The following is a 25,700-nucleotide window of genomic DNA, read 5'->3' on the forward strand; positions in this document are numbered from 1 at the left end:
ATATATGAAAATACTTCTTTTTCAACTGTTGAGTTAATAAAGATTTCATAAATCATTATGAACAGCTATCTGTAACTATTTTATTCAACGCTCATATCGCTCTGATATTAATTTAAACATCATTATTGTTAATCGTTTATTATTAATTAAACTTTATAAAAAAAATTTTAGAACCGCTAAAAATTTTTTAAATATTAATTAATAATAAAAGATTATACTTGAAATTAAAAAGTTTTTGCGTACCTTCCCTTCATCATCCGAAGAATGTTGACTTGCCATTTGTTCAGTACAACTAATTCATTTCAACAGATAAAATATTAAAATCAGTTTTACACTAACAATCGTTGCAGATTTTATTTCACTTTTAATCGAAAGCGCATATAATATACGGTAAAAAATTAAATGTACTTCAAGTACTCATGGAGCTGTTTGAATTATTTGTCTCTTTAACATTATATACTGAGCACAATTTAAAATATTAAAATTATTTTAGTTTCATTTATAATTAAAATTTTATTTCAACTGTACATTTAAAAGTTAAAGTATTCTAAAGAAGATAGTTTGTCCCAGCAACAAAAAAAATTTTGACAGTGTTCTGCAATTGTCAAATGAATATTATTGATTATCAATTTATTATCAATTAAAACTTTACTAGCACTATAGAATTTTATCATCTACAATGGTAAAAAACTGCTTTATTTCAGTTTTAAAATTTTCCAAAAAAATACTAAAATTGTAAAAAAAACAATTTTAATACTTTCAATTTTATTCATATTCAAATTTAAGTATTTAATTTATAAAATTTAACTATTTTTCTAAGTTATTTTGGCGGCTATTTAAAAAAAGATAACAAAATTCTTTCGCCAATTAGAGAGCGCTGGCAATAATTTGTACTTCGATAGTGGAACCATTTCGACAGAGCGGAGAAAGAAATGTGATGCATTTGTTTCATCAAAAATGCACGTGATAAATAATAACCTTTTAAAACTATATCAAAAATTTTAATTTTTAAATAAATAATACAAAGTACGTTTTAAAAATAAATATAAAAGCGAAATATTTATTTGATTTTTTGGCATCTTTACAGTATCATTAATAAAGTCTGTAAAAAAGTAGTTTATTCATATAGATAACAGTGGTCGGTTTATTCGACAGACAACAATACGCAAAAAACGATACTAAAAAGTATATATAGTATATTTCTACAGTAGGTTTTTGAGGTGTAAAGAAAATTAACAATATTAGTGGTCATGCATGATTTCGACGCTGGGCAAGAACGAGACACTATGACGATAGCAAAGTTCATTTAGCGGAAGATCAAACTGGACGTTGTGCATTTGAACCACGCTCATTAGTACACTTGGTATCGCTTTTCTCCATCGACGATCTTCTTTCACGTTTATGTTACATGTCCAAGTGGGTGCCACCCATATGGTCTCTTGCGGTTTTTCACTTCTCGCCGCCATACATGCTCTCGTCTGAAATGGGATATGGTACTTAATGTTAGGTATTAGGTATTTCCCTGATCTGGAGGCTTTGTGAAATGCAGTCCAAAATAACTTCATCTGATGCGTGCTATGGGAATCGACGGATGCTGGCTTGATTCGATCTAAACTGATAGTTTGCATCCATCAGTCGTGATTTTCTTCAGGATCCATTTGATCACCAAAAAATGAACCCCTTTTTCATTTGGCGTAAATGTAGACTGAATTGAGTTGGTGGAGGCTTAGGTGATTTCTCGGGGGATTTTATATACTCGGTGAATGAATGCGTGTCCATTGTACGACATCATTGTTCCTGCCGGGCTTATCGTAATGTTGTTTCACCAGACGCTTCAAACTCGACCGATGATCGAGTGTGAAAGGCAATGTATCGTAACGTTCCAGCATACTATTTCACGTCTGAACGGCTTCTGTCCGGGGACGTGTCGCACCAAAGAACAACATTCATGTTTTGCAAGTTGATCTGTTTCGTTAGTAACGAGATACTTTTTTCATTGTGTTTTCCCTGCAAACAATTTCAAGTGAAACCAAGCTTCGGGTGGTAATTTCAGTTGTCGTGTTGGATAGTGCACCTGCGACGGTATTTCCTTTACCTTTGATGTGCCGAATTTCGTTAGTGAAGGATGTGATGTAGTCCAATTGTCTGACTTCACGTGGGTTGGGTTGTGAGTACCTGTACCTCGCTGTGCAGTTTGAACAATTGGTTTGTGGTGGGTTAAAATTGTTAAACGTCGAATTTCGAGCCAACGGATGGCCAAAGAAGTGGCAAGAAGCTCACGTTCGAATGCGCTGTATTCAATTTCACACGGTTGGAGTCTGTGGAAAAAAAATGCAAGGCTTCTGGAAGAAAACCAGTAGGATGAGTTAGGTGATGGCCTTTCCAAATAACGCAGCTGTCTTTCTAGATCTGCAATTTATTGTTGAATGGCATGAATTCTGCTGGCGTTGCTTTCTATAATGGCGTCGACTGAGCTAACAGTGTTTAGGGCCACAGTTCATCAGCCTTTTTGGCCATTTTCTCTATATTGTCACACGTGTTGGCTTTTAGGATCACTTGAATATGAACGGACAGGCGTTGCAAAAATCGGATTCTGGATAAGTCATCCGTTTTGGTCCATGCCGCTGCCATAATTCCGGTGCATCTCTCGGAGCATTTGACACGATTTCCAATCGCCGGCGGTCAACGAGCGAAAACGGTCATTTTCTAATTCGACATAACAAACCGCCTTCAGCACTTCGCAGGAACCATTCTCGACAAGTTCTAGCAGATCATCAACGTCAGCAGCGACTGTGTACCCGGTAAAGACGAAAACACGGAAGAAAATTTTGTCAATTGTGCTGAAATTCGACCAAACAAAATTTCGCTTCTGCTTGGGCGAACCATAACTGCGGGCAGTTTGACCGTAAAGACGCAGGTTATACTGCAGTCTTTGTGTTCAGTTGACAACCACGTCACAAAACGTAGCCGTCAGTTTATCCAACGGACAACAAGATTTAACAGCAACAGTATGATACTAAGAACAGAATGTATAGTATGCCTATACAGTAATTTTTTGATGTACAAGTAGTACAATATTTGTTGTCAGGAATGACTGCTATAATAATAATAATGCTAATGATAATAATAATAGTGCTAATAATAATAATGTAGCGGATACGTCTATTCAAAATCACAAGGTATCACACTCACTATATATATATATAAAAGCCAATGCAATATCTACGGTATCAATCATTACTTAGTGTTAATCAAGCTATTTACTACAATAAGAGTGATTCCGCTACAATAGATGTAATATTTTATATTTTTTATTATTTATGTCATGAATTTTACGTTGTTTATACCCAGTTGACTATTTTACAGTCAATTGAACTTGAATACCTTTAAAAATTCGGTAGTTAATTGGTATTGCAATTATAAAGAATAGTCACTATTATGATCGAGACACCTGAATATACGGAAGATTCTGTTGTACCAAATAAGAAAAGCCGTGCGTGTGATGCTATCAGATTTGATTTAAAATATTGCTTACTTCAGAGTGATTGCGTCAGGAAGGTATGGTATCCCATAAACTCTGATAAAATACACGAGTTGACATAAAGTTTGCTAAAATTGTTCAAGTAGAATAAGTGTAAAATGAAAATATTCTTCAACAACGTAATTCATGTTCACTTTTGGTTAAATTAGGAAAATAAAACACCTCGCGAATGTTTGAAATCTGGCAATGTTCCCGACGATTGCAAAGAGCTGTCACGCTTATTATTTGAATGCAAACGCACAATGGTAATACAAAGGGTTTGTTTGGAAAAAGCACAATTCAGTTATTTGTTTTTGTCTGTTATTAGTTCGATCGTCGATGGCAATTTAAAGGTCGAATTGATTATTAATTGAATTTTACAAACCGCCTTGCAAAGATGTCGAAGTTGAAAGGCAGCAAATTGATCAACGAAGTCGACGCGTGCAGAGTTGAAGGAAATTGGCAGCGAATTTTCGAACTGTATCCAACGATCAGCAGCAAAGGAAGCGGTTTGGAACATTTGAGCAAATTTTTGTCGGGCGAAGCAAATTTGGAATATTATTTGGAAAATGTTAAATTTGCCAACACGCCCGGCGACCAGCACGAACAACCTTTGCAAAAGGCGAAAAGTGAACTGTTGTCGGTGTTCGATTTCGACGATCTCAAACCGGTGGTCACTTTCGAGGCCAATCTCCTTTTGGCCAAGTTGAATTATTGTTGTGGGAAATTCGACGACTCGGTGAGCGGCTTGAACAAGTCGAAATTGGAACAGGCGGACGTGGAATTTCAGAATCTGCGAACGTTGTATTTGGAAGCCGAAGCCTACGCGATCAAAGGCATGTGCTTGGAGACGATCCCGCCGCAGAAGTTTTCAAACCGCCACCAAAAAATGGCTAGGGTGGAAAAAATTGCCTCGTGCTACATCAAATCACTTGAATTGGCACTCAGCTATTTTCAGGTTTATTTTGCGCTTTTTCTTATTTTTTTTTCTTCATAGTTGAAGTTTCTCATAGAAAAAATATTTTCATTTGCCCTCTCTCTTTTCAGGAATATGCAAAATACATCGCATCGCGTCAGTCGATCCAATCGATTCAACAATCCAACAGCGCCCAACATGGGCAGAAAATTAGCGTGTTCATCGAGATCGCGCTCCAACGGGTACCTTTGGTTTTCATCAAGCACGGTCAGCTCGACCAGGCGGTCGAACAGTACCGGCGAATGATCAACGTTTTGGACTCGACCGCCATTGGTCACTACCAGTTGCAACAGGCTCTGTGCCGTCAACTGGCCGAAGTGCTCTACCGTGGCATAGTGGATTTTCGCTACCGACATCCGTATCCGGTGTCGTTGAGGATGGGCGAAATCGCGGCCGCCAGTTTTCTACCACTGCCTCCGTTGCCGTTTTTCGGCGAACTGTTGGCAGTATCGCCTTCCAAGTCGCATATGTTTGTCCCGTCCAATCGATTCGAGGAAATATTTCTGCTCTTGTCAATAAGCGAAATGATTGGACGAAGAGACGGTTGGCAGGAAAAGATGTCGGCCAGAAGTGTGCACAATATGTTGATTCAGTTGTTGGGTTCGTTGAGACAGTTTCGCCTGTTGGGCGACATGCTCTGCTCGGTGCTGCGACGTCAGACGGAGCAGGACCGCTACTTGTGGCTTCAGTACGCGTTGTGCTCGTTTTCGGACCGGATGTTCGACCAGGCGATGTCGGCGATTCGACTTTGTCTGCAATTGAATACCGACAACACCGCCGAGGCGGACTTGTTTCTGCTCGCTGCACGGATTTTTGCCGAAAATTTTGGCGCCTACGATCAGGTTGCAAACGTCCATGTGTACCTGCTTTTTTCTTTTACTGTTTTTGTTTTGCTCAGGCGATCGAAATGGCCGAAAGCGCGTATCGTTCCACTGACAACGTGCACATGAAAAGCCGATGCTTGTTGTTGGTAGGCCTGGCGATGAGTTTGAAAGTGGACAGTCGACCGAGCACCGTCCATTTGGACCGGTCGTCGATGACCAGACGACGTCCGGAAGCGGTGCTGACGGTTTTGAAACGCGCCGCCGTGCTCGATCCGTCGGATTACATGGCCGAATTCTATTTGGCTTTGGAGTACGCGTTCGATGGTCGTCTGGAGCTCGCCGAATGCCACTGCCGGCGCTCGTTCGCCCTTTGCCAAGATTCGCCGACCACAGCTTTTTTGTTGGCGTTGCTGCTGACGGCCAAGAATCGACTGGCCGAAGCGTTGCAGTTGGTCGATGAGGCGGTGGTCGAGCACCCGCGCCACAGCGCTCTGCTAGTGTTGAGGCTCAAACTGTTGGTCAAGCTGAGCCAAGAAGACGGCACTCAGTCGGCCACTGAGCGGTCTCTGTTCGCCGCCGCCAAGGAGCTGCTGATGTTGTGGAGAATTGTCCAGCAAGACCCGTTTCGCTCGCCCACGCCATCCGAGATGAAAGCACCGAGCAGCATCGGTGCTCAAGAACAACAACGCTGTCATCTGCTTGCCCATTCTACTGCTCATTTGTCTGCTGGTTCTGGGAGTTGTACTGGCGCTGGAAGTGAGTTTCGCTTCTTCTACTACAGTATATATCTATATATATACTGTTCGTTTCTTTGTTTTTACTTGCTTCTTCTTCTTTTCAAGATTACACCGACCAAGGTGATCACGATTCAACTACTTTCACCGGACTGACTGGACCTGCTGCTGATGTCAGTGTCGTTGCCGCCGACTCCGGCGACACCAGTTCAGAGGATCTGAGCTTGCACTTCAGCGAACTGAGCATGGGCGCTATGACTAATCAGGCGCGTCTCAGAGGCGAAGGCACCATTTGGCTCGAACTGGCGGAAATTCTTCTCCAATTGGGCATGGTCGACGAAGTGGAACAGTGCCTTGCCGAAGCGTACAACAGCTGCTGCTCGCAGACGTTTCAAATTCTCTACCTCAAGGGTAGAGTGTTTCACGTGCTCGAACAACTCGCCAACGCCAAAGCTTGCTACAAAACCACGCTCAGTTTGTTCGCCGGACACACGGCCGCCACCCGTCATCTCGCCTTGATATACCAAGCCGAAGGCAACTATTCCATGGCCGAGAAATTGTTGAGGGACGTGGTTCGCGCCGAGCCGGTAAACTTTGAAAATTGGTTCTCGTTGGCGGAACTGTTTTCCATCAGGCAGGCCAATGTCGAAGCGGCCGACTGTTTCGCTATCGCTTTGGATTTGTACCACAGTTCACCGTTGATACCGTTTTCCGTTATACCGCGTACTTTGAAGCACCTTTGAAAATGAATGAATGGAATATTTTGCAAATATTAATTATGTATTTATTGAATTTATTGCACTGAGCTTTTGAATATATTTTTTATTTTCTGCGAGGAAAGTAAATTGGTCAGTCTGCTGCTGCTGCTATTGAGAAGGTGAATCGTGGGCAATCAGAAATAAAGTGTAAATTTTTCGACGATAAAAGAAAAGCTAGACCAGCTAGCTAGTTATGTATCTGTAGCTTAAATTTTATGCTCACATGTACACAAATGAATATAAATACAATATTATTATTATTATTATTTTAAAAATAAGAAAAAAAACAATTCATGGCTTAACGTTCGAATCCCCGGCAGCCGCCGGATCGTCCACGTCGACGAAACAGTTGTCGCTGCTGCATCCAGCGTACGCGTGCATGGTTTTCACGGCGGATTTCGGCTGTTTGCTATCCCCCGAGCCGCCGATGCGGAAGTGGGTGAACCGTTGACGTAGGCCGGCCGTGGTCCCTTTGGAGCCGTGTCTATTTTTGCCTCTCGACACGAGCGCTTTGAACTGTTCGTCGCGGTGCGAAACCCCATCCTCCTGGTCGACCATGCGGATCAGTTCTTCGACCTCGCCCTTGGTCAACGGCCGCAGCGAGATGTCGCGCACGGCTCGAAACTGGCCGCAGTTGTTCAAGTGTTCGTTTTCCAGGCGAAAATAGTTCCAGATGAATCGGCGCGCGCATTCCAAAGCAGCTGTGGTCGACAACAGCACGTCGGCTTCGGTTAGCCAAGCGTCGCCCAAGCTGACGTTCAATACCCAGGTGATTCGCAGGAAAAAATCCCCCAAAACGGCCAGATAATAGTAGGCGCGTCGACTGTAGACGAGCTGTTCGCGCAAATAGTGGTGCCGTCGGTCGAACAGACCCCAATCCATTTTCACATCCCAAGCGTACGTATAGCAGAAGGATACGCAGTTGGCGACGATCCACAGGTAGAAGAATGGACCGCCCATGCGCTGGGTGGACATGTTGTAAGCGGCCTTGTGCATGGTATTCAACGCACCGAAGATGACGACAAAAAATGTCGTACTGTACTTGCCGGCGTTGAACAAGTGGGGGAAGGGTTGTTTCGAATCGCGATACCGTCTCAAGCACTGCAAGAAGCGTATCAAAGCCGGCAGAATAGCGATCAGCGGTCTTATGCCGTAGACGTTCGAACTGCAACGGTCCAACTGATGGCCGGTCATGTAGACGCCCCACGGTTGGGAATTTCGCTGCGATGAGCCGGTGCCGTTCAGGGAAGATTCGGCGAGCAGCATGCGCATACCGTTTCCGTAATCGACTTGTTTGACGTAGAAACAGATGAAATACTGCATGTCCAAGAATACCGTTACCAAACTGTTCATTTGATCGCCGAGCCAAAAATCGGGAAACGTGACAAAGTGCATGGGTGCGGTGAAACATTTGGCCAAGTGGGTGAGCAGCCAGCTTCTGGAACTGCGAAAGCTGCACCGAAATGGATTGAACAGCCAAACCAAGCAGATCGCCAGCAACAGCAACGGATAAAGCAGCTTGGGCAAAAAGCCGACCGCGTCGGCATACAAATATCCGACCACGGCCAGGGCGGTGATCAGCAAGAACATCGAACTCACTTCGAGCACTTGCTGGTAGGTGAGATGGCGCCGGGGATCGACTTCAAAAATCAGCACGTGGTTGACACCGTTGCGTTGCCAGCCGTACATGTTAACACCGACGAGGAAGATGTTGGCAAAAAGCAGCAAAAAGCCGCGAAACAACCGCACAGCTACCCAACGCGGTTCGGTCGGCGAAGGGGCCAAGCAGACGGTGAACACAATGACCAAACAGAGAACCAAAAACGAACCGGTGTAGAAGCCCAGCCGGTACGTGGTCCAGGCGTGCTGTTTCTCGCTGAACGGCAACACGCGCAGTCGCTTCATCGCCGCCTGCCGGTCGCCGTCCATCAGTCGGTCAGTGAACGCTTGTTCGGTCAATTGGATCAACAGGTCGATCTCCTTGTTGAGCAGAAATGGAGCCGTTTCGACATTGTTGGCACGCCAGTCGTTGCCGACCGTATTCTGCATCACTTTGTCGTGCTTTTTCAAAATTTTCCGGAAGCCGGTCGCGTTCAGCTGTTGGTAATTTTGCAGCAATATCAAACTCAAATAATATTCGCTGAACGCCTCGCGCAGTTGCTTCATCGTGCGGACATCGTGGTCGTGGTCGTCGTGGTCGCCATGGCCCCGCTGAATAGCCACCAGCCTGGCCAGTGACGGTCTGAACAGCAGCTTTTTGGAGCCGACTTTGAAACTGCGACCGTCGGCTTCGGGCTTGAGTGTTTGAAAGCGTTCGAGTTCGAATGTCAGCTCACGATGACGTTCCCGGGCTTCGGCCATTTTCCTGTTGAAGAACAGTTCAATTTTCTTCAGCTCTTCCATGCAAAGTTCGAAAAATTCCTCGTCTCGCCGGTGCAAATAACGCTCCCGGCTGTGGGCGCTGGTCTCCGCCGCCGGCGCCGACTCGACCATCTCGTATAGCATCGCTTTCAACAGCTCGTACTGGATGTACTGCTTCCGCCATTCGGGAGTCAGATGTGTCGACAAATGTTCGGCGAATTTCATCTCCACCCACTTTAATCCCAAATCAGTCAGTCGACAATAAGAAACTTGACTCTTTGTCGAATTGGAATTCTTTTTTATTCAACTTTAAGAAATAAATGAATCAATCAACAATTGTATTTGTGTTTTGCTTTGCTCAGATTTTTAGTGATGACAAAATCACTTTTTAAAAAAATACACCGACATCCCGTTAATAAACCCGTTTTGTCCAATTCTATTGTCCTCAAAACAAACAAACAAACGAACAAAAATGGGCCATTTCCGTTGTATAGTTATGAAATATTGCCCAACAGCATCTCCATTCATTTCCTTCAAAAGCAGAATTTGTTCATGATTTATTTTACATATAACCAAACAATTTATTTTATTAAAGACGCACACATACACACAAACACCTAAGAAACACTCTCTCAAAAGTATTAAAAGCACCTGACAAACGAAAAAAAAAATCTCTAAAATTCACAGATTCACACATTTAATTTAACACAACCAAAGACAAAACATGTTCATTTCAACATACCGATTGGATAAATTACTAAACTGTTGAAATAATGGACTTGTACAAAATGAAACTTCACTGCACCTGAAATACTGGAATGAAAAATTTATAGGAGCTTGGTTTTTGAAATTTTCTGAAAACCTGCCAAATGCAAACATACCAATTCAGCGAACAATCCCAAACCTGAACTTCACTTCGAAAGTCAACTTTGAAGACAATGTGCTGGAACAAATCGCATCCACAAACACAAAACTGCTTCAAACGTATAAACTGATCACCTTCACTATCATAGCGCAACGACAGTTTTGCTCACTTTCGCCACCATAATTTATCACCATGGAAAAACACACAAATCAATTTCATTGTCGATAAAACTGAAAACATTATTTTGAAGACAAATAAGATTAGCAAATTTGAAATTCAACTAAACTCAGTACAACTGTAAACAAATATGAAGCTTTTTTATCACAATAATAAAATAAACTGAAAATTGCATTTTTTCTGAAACGGAACAGCAAAAGTTCGACATGAAAAAAATAATTAAATTATGCATCGAATTAAATTTTCAAATATAAAGTTTGAATTAAAAAAATTCATATACACTAGAAAATCAATGTATAAAAATATTAGCAATGAATGCTTTGCAACAGTCGACTAATTGCAACAATTGCAAAATTAATAATTAAGAAACATTACAGTAATATTTTTTCGAAAATCACGTTACACTTACTGTAATAGCATGATGTGTGAAAGATTTGAAATGTTTTTGAGTGTCAGTTTTTGAAAAAAATTTGCTGAAAATATTATGTAATTTAAATATTGCTTTATGATTTATTTTGTAATATAAGCATATGCGGATATAAAATTGCTACTAAAATTGCATTATGTATGGTATAAATTAAATGATTCAGTTTCTTTAAAAATGAATTCAACTGTCTGAAAGTTTAATGTAACGTATTTTATGTGCTTATTTTTCCTTAGTGAAATAATTTTCGTCATCAAACAATTTATAATTGAACTTTTAATTATTATTATTTGTACTTTTTGAACAAATGAGCAAAACATTTACATATAATTTATAGTTTGATATTCTACAGCGAAACGTATTATATGCACTGTAAATTATCTTTAAAAAAATTCAGAAAATTATTTTAAAATATTTGAAATTATATTTTCTGATTAATCTTCTGAGCTGATTTTTTTTAAAACGTACGCTTCAAAAAGTCAACTTATTCTTATTGGTTCTAAGTTTTTTGAGCATCTTACATTCAGTTTTGAAATTCTTGTTTTATGTTTTATTTGTCTTGTGTCTATAAAACGTTTCAGTTTGCAATAATGAAGAAACAGTTTTGTTAGTATTCGTCAGCAATTGTGAATAGTAGCATAGAATACGCTTTTCTTGTTGGATTATTGAATAAATAGTTTGTAAGTGCAAACATTTGTTTATTCACCAAGTAGCATTTATTACACTTATGCATACAAAGCTTAAACGTGACTATTTTATATTGAGCTCCGATCCTCTGCTTTTATATTTTATGAAATAGCTGAGAAGTTGAGATACGTTCTCAGCTATTTATTGATGATTGTAGTACAAAGAAAAGTCATCGCTTAACTGTTCAGCTGCATAGGAGCAGCCAGTATCAGCAGGTAAATATTTTTCTGCTACGGAAGCTATTATTTCTCATCATGAAACTAAATTATATTTGTGTCGCAAAATTTCAAGTACATTTTTACATTGCGACAGTCTTCTCAAAGAAAATTTAGCTTTTCACGAATTAAAATGCAAAAAACGTAGGTAATTTGCCTATAAGTTTGCCTTTATTCTTGTGCAAACGACAGATGCACAATAATGCATTAAAAAAAACTTTGAAAATTTTTTATTTTGTGAATGGTAAAAACATGTTAAAAAGTTGTGTACATTTTAAAGTGCACAAGACAGAACAGTACACCTGAGAAGATGGACAACCATTTCCATTGCATTGAAGAAGTGCTACCATTTATATCGTTTGACTCTAAAGTATTTATAATTAATTAACAAACAAATAATTTTCAATATTAAGAAATATTTCAAATATCATACGTAACAATAAATGTTACCATTTAAAAAAATGGTAATATTATTTTACCTTCTTGAGATGAAGTGCTCTCTTCCGTAACTAATTCTTCTTTAATAAGGTCTAATTGAAATCCTTCACCTCCGGGACCAAAACCAACCATAGTTGGATCATCTGAAATGCATACTTTTGTAACATTTTTACAAATATATTAATAAAACCATCTGTTTTATATTTGCATAAATTGAAAAAAAATTTATAAAAGCATTAAAAAATGCATAATTAAAATATTAAACTAATATTTAATGTAACGCGAAACTATTTCTTTTTTGTTGTTAAATTCTTTAACGAAACAAAAATTAATGCAACAAACTGAATGTAAATTATTGTGTAAAAAAGCTTCAAGAATGCACATTTTGTGAAAGCTATTAAACATTTCATAAAAGATTTGTATATGTATATATTATTCCTTTTAAATTTAATAATCAATTATTTATACTTACTTGGCAAGCAAGTCTGATACCATGGTACAGAGTTGGGTGGACAGACGCATACAGTTCCATTGCAAGTGGAGTCTGCCAAGCATTGCTGTCCTTGACTACAATCCTCACCCGGAAAAGCAATTCCTAAAATAATTATAAATTATGATAAACTGAAGTAATGGTAAAATTAAATAATCAAGCTAATCAGTATGCTTGGATATAAAAAATGCATTTTTTGATGAGCATATCCATAAATAACGGATCTTTTTTTAACGCAATTCCCTAATATCAAATTACATAATTTATGATATTTTTATAATTATTAAACTAACCTTCTAAATCTGACACGCTGTGAGCGTTGTTTTTTATATCTCCAACTGGAAGTTTCTTGGAAATATTTTTTGCCAAAGTTATCTCTGCTTCGTTAAACTGATCAGGATATTCATTCCAGCCAATTGTTTCACCGGTTTCTGCATTTGTTTTAACCAACCACTGGATTAATGGTTCCATGTATTCCATCATTGCAGCGCCAGAAATCTCTTCACTACCAGAAAGAATTTTAAGGACATCAGTCCAATTCTCTGAAGCTCCCAATTTCATTGCTGATCTAAAATTATTGATGAATGTTGTTTCAGTTATGGAAACATTTAATATTCATTGCATGTGATATATATGGACTATAGAAATATAAATGTGAAATCCAAATTTGATTATTGCAGTCATGAAGTGCTAGCTTACATGAGCTTTTCACCGGCTAGTTTTCCTTCAAAAAAATGACAGCGGTGAAGTGGCCCTTGATAACCAATAGCTGAGCATAATCCTTTCAAAACTTGGAATTGAATCACGTAACCAATGACATTGCTAAATAAAACAAATCTAAATCTAGATAAGCCTCAATGATAAAATAATAACTGAACACTTGCCTTGAAAAAGGAAGATTTTGTGCTATTTGATAATTTGAACCAGGATCAAAATCATTGCTGTCTCGTCGAGCTGGAGATTTTACTCCTTGATATTTCATTCTAAAATGCCATCAGTGCTTAAAAATCTCTTTACTGCATCATGTTTTATAATTCCACGTATGCTTATTTTAGAATTAAATACTGCAACAAATATGCATTTGCCCAATTTGCTAAAATAATATTCATTCGTAATTTTACCATTTCACTTTTAGCAATTTAAATCAAAGTAAATGAGATAGAAAACGCCAGTATTTGAAGGATCTCATGTTGATATTTTCATCATTCTTATTAAATATTGCAAATAACCAATGATTTAATTACAGCGGCAACATTTGTGTTATCAATGATTATGCCACTTACCTATATTCCCACCATTTTTCATTCATATTGGTTGCATCTATATCACCACTAAATAGACTCCATCTCCATTTATCTGCCAACACTCCGTATGGAATGAAAGCCACTTCGCGTAAAGCAATATTATACAAATAATTGATTGTTTTTTCTTAAAATGAAACTTTGCTGATTTATTCCAAAATAAATATTTTTCTGATTTACCTTGACTATTTTCCAAATCAGGAAGAATACCGACAGAATGCATGAAATCTTCAGAACTGACAGATAATGCTAAAGCATTAGTCAATGCATAACTGATTGCAGGATTTGCTGCTTCTCTGAATGATATCGGCTGCTCTTTGTAAGCGATTTGATAATATGTACTTGTCATCTGGCGTATTAATTGTATAAAATCTTCCCACGTGACTTGTGCGCACATTTTTATTCTAAATTTAACTGATTAAAATTATATAACTGAGTAAAATATATTTTGGAATCCTTACTGATTTTGCAAAAATATGCAATTTCATACTTTTATTAATGAATATTACTTAGATAAAGAAAGATAAGTTTAATAAAACTATTTTTTCATTTTGTTTTACATTTTAATTAAGAAATTTTCTTTTTTACTATTCAGGAATTTCGAATTGCATATTTTCAAATAAAAATACATTGAGCAACAGTGATAATCAGTTCCACGAACATTTTAGTACACATTTTTAAATTTCAAAATGAATTGAAACAAGATTAGCATTTACCTAAAATCCTTTTGGTTTTTGAAATCAAATGCAGCAGGATAGCAAACCATGTCTCTGTCATTTGGTCTAACAAATATTGAATAATCCCAAAAACTTTTCGGTAATCGACCAAATCCCATAGAAGTAAATAACTTCTCAGCTGTTCGAACCATCTTTTCAACTGTGTAATTCTGAAAATTAACATTCAAGTTTAATTGCTAAAATAATATTGTTACTGCATATACCAGGCTTTTTAAATGGTAATTTACGTCCAGTGGATGATGTTCAGGATAAGGAACACTGTCTGGATACAAATTTATCCAGTTGCTTCCAGACATATCACCTGTGGAAAATTTAACTTAATGTAAAAAATAATATGAATTCAGTGCTTCATTACCAAGCAGATGAGCTGGAATTTGTCCATCTTGATGCATGAAAGAAGCATATTGCTTTCGAAGCTGATTCCTTATATAAGCATGTAGTTGATCATACAGTGGTCTAACTTCATCATATATTTTTTCTAGTAAATTGATCAAATTCACCTTTTCACCATAAGTATTTTGCCAGATTTCACCACCATGCTTCAAGCCTTTATATTTAAAAATAAATACGACGTGTATTGTAGTATATATAAACTTATTTACCATTAAGTTTGGCAATTTCATTAAATAGCTCTACCATTTCTAAATAACTTTGCTTCATTGGAGGTCCAACTGCATTACGCCAGGCTAGCCATACGTAATACAGTTCGTTCACATCATGACTTGTTGCCATGATGCGCTGTAAATCTAAATAAAAAAACCATCATTTTATTATGAACAGTATATTTTCATAATGTATATTTTATTTTTAACCAGGTTCCAGAGGCATTGTACAAGGTGGTGGGCGACTCGGCTCACAAACAGTTCCGTCTGCAAATACTTGATTAATTTTTGCTTGAACTGAAATAAACTAAAAACAGAGCATTCATTTCAAAATAATTAATTTGCCATCGGAATTACTTGTTCCAGCTTTTTTTCTGGCAACACGTAGATACCCTCTTGTGAAAGATTTTTAATTTGTTTCTTTGCTTTTTTATTGTGAATCGAGTTCAAGTTGAACTGTTTTGCTCTTTTTGCACTAATGTGCAAGAATTCTACTACAGTTTTATCCATTTCAGCCTTAAACATACAATATTAAATATCAAGCATGATTTATTGCTGTAAACCAATGCTTTCAAAACACAGAACAGCCAAAGTTGTTTATTTTATTTACATAAAAAACAAAAGCAAATAAATTTTCATATGTGCAGTTACGATTCAGATTTTGAAAATAAAGAAGAATTTAAGCGCTTTAAATATAATAAAGCAATGCTCTATATGCAGCAACTATATGCTCTATAAAAGTATAAAGAATCAGTTTTCAAATGTACTAAAAACGTTATTCTTAATCATTAGAAAAATAATTGTAAATAAATTAACTGTGAATTATAAAAATAATAAATTATGAATTGTGAATGAAAACAATTCAAAGCGTAACACATTTTAAAGTTATCTTAATTTAAATAACTCTTTAAGGAAAAGCAACAACGTTTTTAATGATGCAATTGCTTTTTATATTCTCACTTACCAATTCTTTTCTGGTGTTTGCAGTCATGTTGGTTAAGAAACACCATCCTGCTTCGGCAGATTTTGAAAATACCTCTTCAGCTTGTTTGTCATAATCAACAAGAAATTTTAAAGCAGCTGTTTCATCATTCACAGAATTCGGCTCCAAAATATCGCTTGCATTCCAATAGGGATCATCACGATTAACCGTTCCGCCGTTTACTGTTGGTATGTTGATAGAATTTTGTTGCAAATCACTTGAAATATCTCCGCCATTTCCAGACAACAAACGACTGATTAATTCATTAACAACATTTTCTGAAGCAATTGCTTGGGGTGGTGCTCTGGTGGTGCCATCCGGGCGTTGGCTTGAGCTGAGCGTAATGAATACGTTCAGCAAAAGCCAACACCCGTTTGTGAAGATAATTTGACTGTGTGAAGGAATGGCTGCAGACTGTTGCTAGCAGAAATAAATAATCACTTTTCTAAAATGATTTAGAATTTGTAAAATGTTTAGTTGGTTCTAACTGTTGCAGTTTTAAGAACTCCTCATAAATATTTAAATGAGAATTTTTAGTGTAAAGCATTTGAAATGTTCTAATATTAAATTTATAGAAAGGAGCACTTTTCAACGACCCCGTTTTCAAAGGACCTTTTTGCAATCAGCGCTTTCATTGTCACTGAACGACATAAACTTGCATTCATAACGAGGCAACGCTTAAAACTCTCAAAGCTGTCGATTGCAACTGCCCAAAGACAGTGTTTGACAATAGAAAGCCTACCAACTGTAAAACTGAAAGGCATTTTACATTTAATTTGGCTCTCATTCAAAAAATAATAAATTTAGTCGTATGATCTAGATCTAGATCTAAAAAAATTTTATTATCAATAACAAAGACTGAATGCTGAACGTTTAAGGCAAAAGTTTCTTGCTTTTATCTTGTCCTTTTTACTGCGTCATACAACAGAAGAACCACTATCATAATTTTCTACTAGAATAAAATTCAGAAATAGCAACCATATTCAAAAAATTGCAAGGTGATGAATGAAAATTTCTTACGTGATTTCTGAAATGTAGTAAAAAGCTTATCAGTGAAATGAATGATTATATTGATGTTCATGTTTAGCGGATATTGGTCAAAAACCAAAAAATATTACTACAGAAGTAGTGCTGTTTTAAAACAAATCAAAATGCTAATAACTACCGACGTGCTTAGAGATAGTGAATATTAATAGCTGTGTACTTCAACAAAATCAGGACAAAATGTGTTTTCATGTATTAGAGAAAGATATCTTTTTGAAAAAAAGTCGGATGAATGAAGAAAACAAACGGCGAGTAAAGCTAAGCTTTAAATTCACAATAGCCTTCAGAGAAAATTACGCATAAGGGAAAATAAGAACCTACAAAAAAAAACAGAAAACGTGAGTAACTACAACTGTACCAGTCTTTTATGGCAAGAAAATCAGTAAAGAATCACAAGAGTCCCAAATCGTGAGGCAGTTTGCTTTATTTAAATCAGTGAAACCAGATTCAGTATTCGCATTAAATAAGAAAAGCAAAATGTTCAAGAATCTGATTTATTTCACTAACAAAAGTATTATATTTAAAAAACTTAAAATCGTCTAACGGTATAATTTTATTTGTTTCATTAGTAAATAAGCTTTTGCAGTTTTTTAGTTTTAAATATAAAATTCAAGCCGTTTGTTGCGTAACTTTTAATTACATTTACACTTTGATCAAAATACAATTTTATCTTTTTATTTCATAAAAATATGACATATCAGAATTTGATGAAAATCATAATAGGGATGACATAATAGTCATGCGTTAATATGCAGTTTACTATTTTTATCATCTGTATCATTTTATGTGTTTTGATTATTTAATGTGCTTTAAAATGCAATGGATAAAGAGATTAACAAAAAAGTGACCATCTACAAGTGATGACTTGTTGTAAGATTATAAAATATAATATCAGTCAGTTTCTCATTTTAATAGAAGTGAATAATAAGTACTACCAAATCAGATGATTAAAATTTAAAGTTATAAACAAAGTAACTGAGTAGAATAAATAAAGTAAAATAGCAGAGTTTTTTAAGACGCAAAAAAAATTTTGCTCAAAAGCAGTTTTGATGCTGCATTCTTATTTGCTCTATGTCACAATTCAATTCAACACAGTTGCATTATCATTTGCTTTTTGAACTTTGCTGACTTGGAAAAAAAAGCTCAAAGTATGCAGTACAAGTAGAAATAATTTTGCTGAAGATACATTAAATATTTTGATAAATATCAATTTCATTTTAATAAGCATATTGAATCTAAAGCATTATTTGCAAAGTAAACTTTTGTAAATAAAATTTAAAAAAAATTACGTTTTATTTTATTATTTTATTAAAAATTATTACCAATTCTATTTAATAAAAAACTATTGCAAATGCAAAACATATACCAACAGACTTTTTAACGGTTTAAAAATTAAGTTGTTTTCATTTAAATAAACGAGTAACCTTGATAATTCAAGTGAAGGTTCAATTACGCGTCGTATGATTGTGCTGCATCACATGATTGTTTCTTTATTTGAAACACATAATTACACGAGATGCAATTTTAAAAAGCCCTATTTGAACAACAAAGTTCCAATGACGACAAATTCGATGTTTGATTAACATACTGCACGCTACAATAATAAATTTTCAATATTATTCCAAATTTTATTCTATTTTTAAAAATTTATCATCAATAACAAATTGAATAAAGATATTTTCAAAGCTCTGTTTTGCATAAAATCAAATGTAGCATATTTAAATTGCAAAATTTTTTTTGCATCATTTTCAAAAATGGTTGAATGGCAAAGTTGCACAGTTGAAAACAGTTCATTGAACCTGAAATTGCAAATTTTCTACGAAAGAAGTAAAACACATCTTTTGCATTTTAATGATATTTTTTAAATTAAAAATTCAAGAATCAATATTTACTTACTAGGGTTTTGTTTATAAAACTTGATGCTGTTCTTGAATAAGAAGCACTTGAGTTAAGAATTGTAATATATATATATATATATGCGGGTGTTCGTGAACGTGTGGTTTTATAAGTATATGCAATGTAAGTATTATTTTTGCGGACTTGGATTATGCAACTAGTCAGTGACAGGATGTTCGTCTAGGACAACAACGCAATGATGCCAAGTTGAGATGGCAAATGCTTTGACGTTGCTAAATCATGCCAAGGTTGCGCTTATGCGCCGTCTGGTGTTCTACAAAAGCAGACTGGCAAGTTGAAATCTTGGTCGATGCCCTCAGGGAAAATTGAATACTGGCCATCGTATATGTCGACTGTCGTTATGAATCCTCGTCTTGCAGGATTGTTAGCACTTTTGTCCTTGCAGTTGGAAATTTGCACCGCTGCAAGTTTGCAATTCTAGAATTTGCTTGTTTTTTTCTTGCTACCCCCTTGATGCTATAAATTAATCTTGCTTGCATCATCATCATCATCACTACAACCATCATAACCGCATTACAAATGTGATTCTTGAACAAGTTTATTGTTTTGCAAAATTGTCAGCAATCAATTGTTCAATGGCACTGAAAATTATGAATAATATATTTTCCAATGAAAAGTTTGCTAAATAATATGAAAATGACATTTCTTTTATTGTCAACAAAACACAGCAACAAGTTTGGTGAAGAATATTGGCGCCGTTGATCAAAATAACATGCTTTTTGCATTTGCATTTATTGCTGTTGTTGCTGTCAAAATTAATAAGCAATATTTTGAAATTTTGTGTCAGAAAAAAGACTTTTATTGTCAACAATGCTCATAACATTTCAAAATATTGAACAACTTTCTTAAAATTGAGCAAAATTTATTTTAAAATTTATGCATCAATTTTAAACTTCATTTGTTGTCATCTAAGCAAACACGGATCTAATGAATATGATCCTGATGTGTGAAATTTTTAAAATTAAATTTTTTCACAAACAGTAAAATGGTCAACGTATTAAAAAAATTTATTTGGAAATATCAATAATATTATGTTTGCATTAACTGTTGTCATGCATTTGGAAAAATCAACATCAAGGTTTCAGCATGCATCATACTTGTTGCTTGAATTATTTGCAATTATGCTTTATCATTTAAGTTCATATGTGCTTGTTTCAAATTATACTAACTGCCAATGAAAACAATGAAAGCGTGATTATCTAGTGCAATTTCAATGTATAACGCATTTTTACAAGAAGTTTCCTAAATTATTTTGAAAATACCGTACTGAACTTAATTTAAAGAACATCCTTTATTTGCATTTGTTTATTCAAGCTTAAACAGTGAAATAATTTTTCAAAGGCAACGTACAGAAAAACATGTTTCATACAGTATTTAACCAATTAATTTATTAATTGAAGAGATGACTGAAATATTAAAAGTTACCAATTAAGTTAAATTCAATTACATGCATATCTTATAAATTTTATCACTTTTTCAATTCATATATATTTATATTGAGCTTTAGTTTTCTGAATGTTAATTTTAAAGCATCTTTCATTTATTTTTGTTGTTTAAAGCAGACATTTTCTACAATTATTGATTTTCAATCTAGTCTAAATTATATTATGAAAAATGAAAGAATTTCATGCGTAAAACATTCTGCAAATTGTTTAAATAAGAAAAAATTTTAATATTTGAAGAAAAAATTAAATATATTTTTTCTTATTATCCACTTTTCATTTCTTTATTCAGACTAAATTCATGCACTGAAAAATTTTCCTTTTCTTCATGTTTTGGTGCATTGTGCAAAAATGCGTGATACGACTTCTTATTCTGCCTTGAAAATATTTCAAGCATCACCGCTATTAACCTGCAATTATACCCGCTTTGAAATTATTGTTTGCTTGGCCGCTTTAAAGAACAGTGACAAAAGAAAGTTTCCATGAATAAAAAAAGCAATAAATAAATAATAATAATAATTTCTATTATTCTTGCAAAAGAAAGAGCACTAACGTTTGTGCACCAAAAATTTCACGACACAACAAATTTAGTCTACTGCAGAATCGTGGGAGCTGAAAAATCTATTCAAAAGAATAAAAGTGATTTATTCTGTGCCTTCAGAGTTCAATATAACTCGACATTAAACTTCCCATTTTTCAAAATTTTCCTCCAAATAATAATAAAATCAACAAATATTTAAGTTGTTGTCTTTTTATATACTTTTATTACCGATGTTTGATTATTACTCAATTTTTCTCAATTATTAACTTAATTTTAGCAATAACTTTCTGCTATTAATTCCATGTATTAATTATGCAATTTTAAAGATAATTTTTAAAGTTTTAAGTTATCAATGAAATAAAAAATAATGCTATTGCACAGTATGTGTAAAGATCTGATAATTGGTTCTGTTTATAATTATTAATATTGTATAAATAAATAAATATATAAATAGAAACTTGTGTGTAATATTATCTGAAAAATCATATCATCTAAACACGAAGCAGTTGTCTGTGATTTTATCTTATTTTTCAATGCTGACAGGTCATCGACAGAACTGCCTATATGAAGGCGTTACAGCTAATGAATTTGGAACAAAGTTCAACGGAAATCAATTTATAAACATAATAGCATTTGATTTTTCAAACAGACTGATGTTCAGTTTAACGAATCATTTATTATAGCTGATATTTCTATCAAATTATGATTCCAATAATGCAATATTATATCCTAATTAAGATTTAAATTAATTGGCATAGATTAAAATCTTTCTCTTTTTAGTGAAAAATTGTATAAAATTTACATTAGTTAAAAGCTTCATGAAATGTTATTTATGCCATTTACGATAATTAAAAATTAAAAGTTACAGTTTTGCTATTTTAAAAAGTGCATAATAAATTAAATGATGATCAGTTTCCTGCAGTTCTCAAATTTGCATATTTGTTAATTGCTAATTTTTCTAGCAACAAATTTAAAAAAAGGCAATGCAAACAAATATTTTTTCAGAACAGTTCATTTAACTAATTTCTATTAATAAAATAATACATAATATATACATATATGTATATTTATTTATTTGTGTAATATTTTATGCAATTTAGTATGCAACATGGAATATAATTAAAAAAAAGGACTAAAATTCTTGAAATATTGATCAAAGTTGAACTAACTGAAGATTAAAATTTATAAGTAAATTATAAAAATAACTTAAATGATGAGCAGAGTAATAAATAAGTTGATGCGCTATAATTGCCGTATACTTATGCACAACTCGCAGAAACAAATTTGTATACATGATGTACTTAAAAATGAAATAAATCATGAAGTACAACCAAATTATCTTTTTTGACAGTAAGTATGTCAACGTTTAATGTAAAGACATATCTGTTAAGTTTTAAATAAGTAAAAATTAAAATATTTTCATGAATATTTTAAAATAATTTAATTCCCATTAAAAATAATCAGCTGAAAAAATTTTTAAGCAGCATTTCATTTAATTATACTAATTATTCAACATTTACAGTTTTTGAACTTAATTTTTAAACGTTAACAGTCAAATATTACAAAGGAAGCAGCAAAAATAAAAAGCAATGATGGAAGAGGAAGTTTACTATATACAGTCTTAGAGGTAAAAATTTACCATAAGCAAACATATTTACAAAATAACATTGAGCTGATCATCTTTTACACATTGGAAAACAAGCATGTCTTTGATTTAAATGAAATTAATGCTTAATTATGCAAATGCATATGCTTATAATTTTGAAACATAAAATGCATAGATTCATTTATCCTTATGATTACAGCTTTATTTTACATCATTTTTTATATAAATTAAAAATTAAAAAGCTAACTTAATTTTTGGCATGAATACTGGTTTGAAAGTTATTTAATTAACTGCATGTGATAATAACCGACTGGGTTAATAAAAAGCAGCAAACTATAAGAATTTTATTGTATTATGTTGCAATGTGTTTTATTGTAATGTGTTGCAAAACGTGACAACAAAATAATTTTAAGCAGATCTTTTACGATTCATTGAATATAATTAACTTCATAAATTTAATATGCAAACTGCTATGAACTTAATATGTAATTTAAACTTTAACAAAATACATGCTTATGTTAAAGTATTCATTTAGTTATAATTGCATTTTAATTTATTTAGTTAATGCTTAAAAATGGCTAATACTTATACAGTATATATACTTTATATAGTTAATTGTTTATTATTATGGCTAATTTATATTGTGTATTCTGTTTCAGAAGTGAAATGTAAAATTTATAAAGTAATGAAAAGGCAGCTCGTTAGTAATACAATTATGTTGTGCAAATAAGAAGTGGACATTTTATTTGTCTTCTTTTCTTTAAAATATCGTTGGAAATAGCATGCAGTTTGAAGTGTACTGTACTTTTGTTAAGACAATGCATTTAAAATGTGACTTGGCATTTCAAAAACATTTGAACTTTACCACACCACTAATATATATAAAATAAATAAATGCAACATAGACTGTAAAATCGTAATTAAATAAAAAAATTTGTTCATGAACATTCTAGCTGCTAAGTTTTCATCATCATTATGCATAATTCAATTCATTTTTCATTTTTGTCAAAATTAATAAATTTATTCATCTGTCAAAGCATAATAGTTTAAACTATTGACATCTGCAGATAACTGATCTGACTTGATCAACCATCAACGTTTTCTAGTATTTTTTTAAGCATCTACACATTAATAATGTGAAAGGCAATAATCAGTTTTATTTATATGCTAAAAAATAAGGGACAAAGAGAAAGCACATGAGAATTCACTTGATATTTCAATTCCCAAAATGGCTTTGTTGATGGATGCGCATTTGAGGAAACTGAAACAAAGTGTCCAAATGTTTCGCTTTTATAATTTGATTAGTTCATTCTGGTATTTACTCAATTTCAGTTATAGTAAAAAGTTTATAATTGATCATTATTTCTGAAATTGCCTCCAGAGTGTTGAAGAAAAAGTTTCAGATATTGGAAGAAGATCAGGCTGTTGTATTCAATTATTTTGGCAAATAATCGAATCTCTTTAACACTGCACTGCTGAGATTAAAAAAACAATTAAGAAAGACAACATCAAAAAATCTCTTGTTCCGGCATAAAAATCGAAGTTCATTCTCAGAAAAAGCATATGTCATAAGCGCCTTCAAATTCATCTCCAAAGATATTTACATAAAAGTGCGTATTTTAAATTGTATTTATAATTTTTCATGTTTAAAATTCTAGCTAATTAAAAAATAATGTAATTTTATAAATTTTCAGTTACCCTTATAATACTTTACATTTAAAATGGTGATCTGAACAAAATATGTCAAAGTAATATGTAGAGAAATTATAAGTACATCAATATCTTCTAAAATTCAGAATACCAAAGACTAATTTTTTTAATTTTTATTTATTTTCTCATATTATTGCTTAAACTGACTGTACGGCAATAAGTATTATGTGGTATGAAATATCACTGCTATTTTTCAATTTTGAAGGTTACCTACAAAACTTGAAGTATAAACCCTAATTTACTTCTTTTGAATTTAAAACATTTAAAATGACAGGAAAAAATCCATTTTAGAAAATAGTATGATGTTCTCTTAATGTTTTATTTCTCTTCAGATTAGCTGTAATTTTTGGTAATGCATTCAATGTGTTTAGCTTTTTAAAGTGTAAAATTAAATCATATCTTCAATAATGCTTAATTTGAATTAAGCAATACATTTTATATGTGATACTAAAAATATTATGAATGGTTATGAACTTAAACAATTATAAAACATTATGATTAAAATTTAAATGAAAACTGATTTATGATTTATGATATTGATGATATGATTTATATTATTATAGCATATCAAACATATGTGAACGGTACTTCATAAGTCGAATGCATTTTTTGTTATCTTACAAATTATCATTGTTAACATGGTATTTTTGAAACATGCATTACATGTTGTGCTTTTACTAAAAAGCATTTATGTAAATTCGAACGAACTGTGATTAATTTCCAAGAATGATTATTGCTATATATATTTAATTGACCAAATGGCTCAGCGGTTTCCTTTTATGTTTTACCGACCTGGATCTTAGTCCTATCCGTTTCAACGTCATCACAGACGTTACGTCTTTGATGTTACCGGTTAAGGCAAGATGGTTAGAGGTCAGGGGTCACAATTATTAATTCAGGGTCAGTCACTAGAACAAAGCTGCATACCTCACTTTCATCTTCACTTATTACTATTGGATTGTAAATTACTAATTTGTAATTAATCTCTTATATTAGAAAAACTGAAAATTGAGCCATGAAATTGGCAGCAAGACGCTTTTAAAGAGGTTGTTTATTTTATTTGACACATCATGAGACTGCATTTCTAGCTTTAGTTCATTTATTAGTATAATATTAATTAAAAGAATAAATTGCAAGTGGCCATTCTACTAGTTTGAGCAATTTTTAATTCTTTAATTATAAAAATAATTAAATAAATAGCATTTTGAAAGCATGATATCATAACAACAATGAATTACAAAAATAATAAATAGAATCATAAGTAATCACAAATGTACATGATACAAAATAATGGAAATAAATTAAAAATTGTTATCTTTAAAAGTAATACTTATTGAAAAATGTTTCCT

At 33.8% G+C, this 25,700-nt stretch overlaps 6 protein-coding genes across 6 annotated transcripts; 3 read left to right on the forward strand and 3 right to left on the reverse strand.

The window, feature by feature from the left end:
* Window positions 1-1,241: 1,241 nt before the first annotated feature.
* On the reverse strand, window positions 1,242-3,238 carry Tsp_01438 (conserved hypothetical protein). Its single transcript, XM_003377165.1, has 3 exons — window positions 3,193-3,238; window positions 2,096-2,409; window positions 1,242-1,478 (listed from the first exon to the last, which is right to left on the reverse strand). The coding sequence occupies exons 1-3, from the start codon at window positions 3,236-3,238 to the stop codon at window positions 1,242-1,244; spliced, it is 597 nt and encodes a 198-aa protein (XP_003377213.1).
* Window positions 3,239-3,917: 679 nt separating this feature from the next.
* Tsp_01437 (putative tetratricopeptide repeat-containing domain protein) lies at window positions 3,918-6,797 on the forward strand. Its single transcript, XM_003377166.1, has 4 exons — window positions 3,918-4,478; window positions 4,568-4,703; window positions 4,781-6,076; window positions 6,163-6,797. Exons 1-4 carry the CDS (start codon window positions 3,918-3,920, stop codon window positions 6,795-6,797), a joined length of 2,628 nt encoding a protein of 875 aa, XP_003377214.1.
* A 688-nt stretch (window positions 6,798-7,485) lies between these two features.
* Tsp_01436 (ethanolamine utilization protein EutM) lies at window positions 7,486-9,050 on the forward strand. The gene is given in 4 exon segments (XM_003377167.1): window positions 7,486-7,581; window positions 7,617-8,006; window positions 8,058-8,915; window positions 8,928-9,050. 4 exon segments carry the CDS (start codon window positions 7,486-7,488, stop codon window positions 9,048-9,050), a joined length of 1,467 nt encoding a protein of 488 aa, XP_003377215.1.
* A 2,417-nt stretch (window positions 9,051-11,467) lies between these two features.
* On the reverse strand, window positions 11,468-18,610 carry Tsp_01435 (angiotensin-converting enzyme, testis-specific isoform). Its single transcript, XM_003377168.1, has 18 exons — window positions 18,589-18,610; window positions 16,688-16,836; window positions 16,074-16,511; window positions 15,467-15,625; window positions 15,320-15,416; window positions 15,110-15,253; window positions 14,863-15,054; window positions 14,711-14,823; window positions 14,487-14,656; window positions 13,951-14,174; window positions 13,753-13,897; window positions 13,348-13,452; window positions 13,169-13,291; window positions 12,763-13,037; window positions 12,452-12,574; window positions 12,021-12,122; window positions 11,844-11,906; window positions 11,468-11,565 (listed from the first exon to the last, which is right to left on the reverse strand). Exons 1-18 carry the CDS (start codon window positions 18,608-18,610, stop codon window positions 11,468-11,470), a joined length of 2,742 nt encoding a protein of 913 aa, XP_003377216.1.
* Window positions 18,611-18,889: 279 nt separating this feature from the next.
* Tsp_01434 (hypothetical protein) lies at window positions 18,890-19,473 on the forward strand. Its single transcript, XM_003377169.1, has 2 exons — window positions 18,890-18,962; window positions 19,244-19,473. The coding sequence occupies exons 1-2, from the start codon at window positions 18,890-18,892 to the stop codon at window positions 19,471-19,473; spliced, it is 303 nt and encodes a 100-aa protein (XP_003377217.1).
* A 1,286-nt stretch (window positions 19,474-20,759) lies between these two features.
* Tsp_01433 (hypothetical protein) lies at window positions 20,760-22,687 on the reverse strand. The gene is made up of 5 exons (XM_003377170.1): window positions 22,646-22,687; window positions 22,242-22,335; window positions 21,255-21,289; window positions 21,048-21,106; window positions 20,760-20,904 (listed from the first exon to the last, which is right to left on the reverse strand). Exons 1-5 carry the CDS (start codon window positions 22,685-22,687, stop codon window positions 20,760-20,762), a joined length of 375 nt encoding a protein of 124 aa, XP_003377218.1.
* Between the last annotated feature and the right edge of the window lie 3,013 nt (window positions 22,688-25,700).

The sequence above is a fragment of the Trichinella spiralis genome (genome assembly GCF_000181795.1).
Source record: "Trichinella spiralis strain ISS 195 chromosome Unknown Scfld4, whole genome shotgun sequence".
NCBI classification, from domain to species: Eukaryota; Metazoa; Nematoda; class Enoplea; order Trichinellida; family Trichinellidae; genus Trichinella; species Trichinella spiralis.

Coding starts and splice junctions, on each gene's coding strand:
- Tsp_01438 (XM_003377165.1), bottom strand. CDS start 3,238: ATGATTGATACCGTAGATATTGCATTGGCTTTTATATATATATATA. Junction 2,410..3,192: donor GGCTTTTATATATATATATA/GTGAGTGTGATA, acceptor AATAAATTGCAG/ATCTAGAAAGACAGCTGCGT. Junction 1,479..2,095: donor CGAAATTCGGCACATCAAAG/GTAAAGGAAATA, acceptor ATCCCATTTCAG/ACGAGAGCATGTATGGCGGC.
- Tsp_01437 (XM_003377166.1), top strand. CDS start 3,918: ATGTCGAAGTTGAAAGGCAGCAAATTGATCAACGAAGTCGACGCGTGC. Junction 4,479..4,567: donor TGGCACTCAGCTATTTTCAG/GTTTATTTTGCG, acceptor CTCTCTTTTCAG/GAATATGCAAAATACATCGC. Junction 4,704..4,780: donor TTTGGTTTTCATCAAGCACG/GTCAGCTCGACC, acceptor GGTCACTACCAG/TTGCAACAGGCTCTGTGCCG.
- Tsp_01436 (XM_003377167.1), top strand. CDS start 7,486: ATGAATCGGCGCGCGCATTCCAAAGCAGCTGTGGTCGACAACAGCACG. Junction 7,582..7,616: donor AGCTGACGTTCAATACCCAG/GTGATTCGCAGG, acceptor CAAAACGGCCAG/ATAATAGTAGGCGCGTCGAC. Junction 8,007..8,057: donor TCCAACTGATGGCCGGTCAT/GTAGACGCCCCA, acceptor GGTGCCGTTCAG/GGAAGATTCGGCGAGCAGCA.
- Tsp_01435 (XM_003377168.1), bottom strand. CDS start 18,610: ATGCAGCACAATCATACGACGC. Junction 13,292..13,347: donor CTTCCTTTTTCAAGGCAAGT/GTTCAGTTATTA, acceptor TGTTTTATTTAG/CAATGTCATTGGTTACGTGA. Junction 12,123..12,451: donor GTATCAGACTTGCTTGCCAA/GTAAGTATAAAT, acceptor TATGCATTTCAG/ATGATCCAACTATGGTTGGT.
- Tsp_01434 (XM_003377169.1), top strand. CDS start 18,890: ATGGTTGAATGGCAAAGTTGCACAGTTGAAAACAGTTCATTGAACCTG. Junction 18,963..19,243: donor GCAAATTTTCTACGAAAGAA/GTAAAACACATC, acceptor TGCCAAGTTGAG/ATGGCAAATGCTTTGACGTT.
- Tsp_01433 (XM_003377170.1), bottom strand. CDS start 22,687: ATGTTTGCTTATGGTAAATTTTTACCTCTAAGACTGTATATA. Junction 21,290..22,241: donor TTACTCTGCTCATCATTTAA/GTTATTTTTATA, acceptor TTAATAATTGAG/AAAAATTGAGTAATAATCAA. Junction 20,905..21,047: donor GAAATTTTTGGTGCACAAAC/GTTAGTGCTCTT, acceptor GTATAATTGCAG/GTTAATAGCGGTGATGCTTG.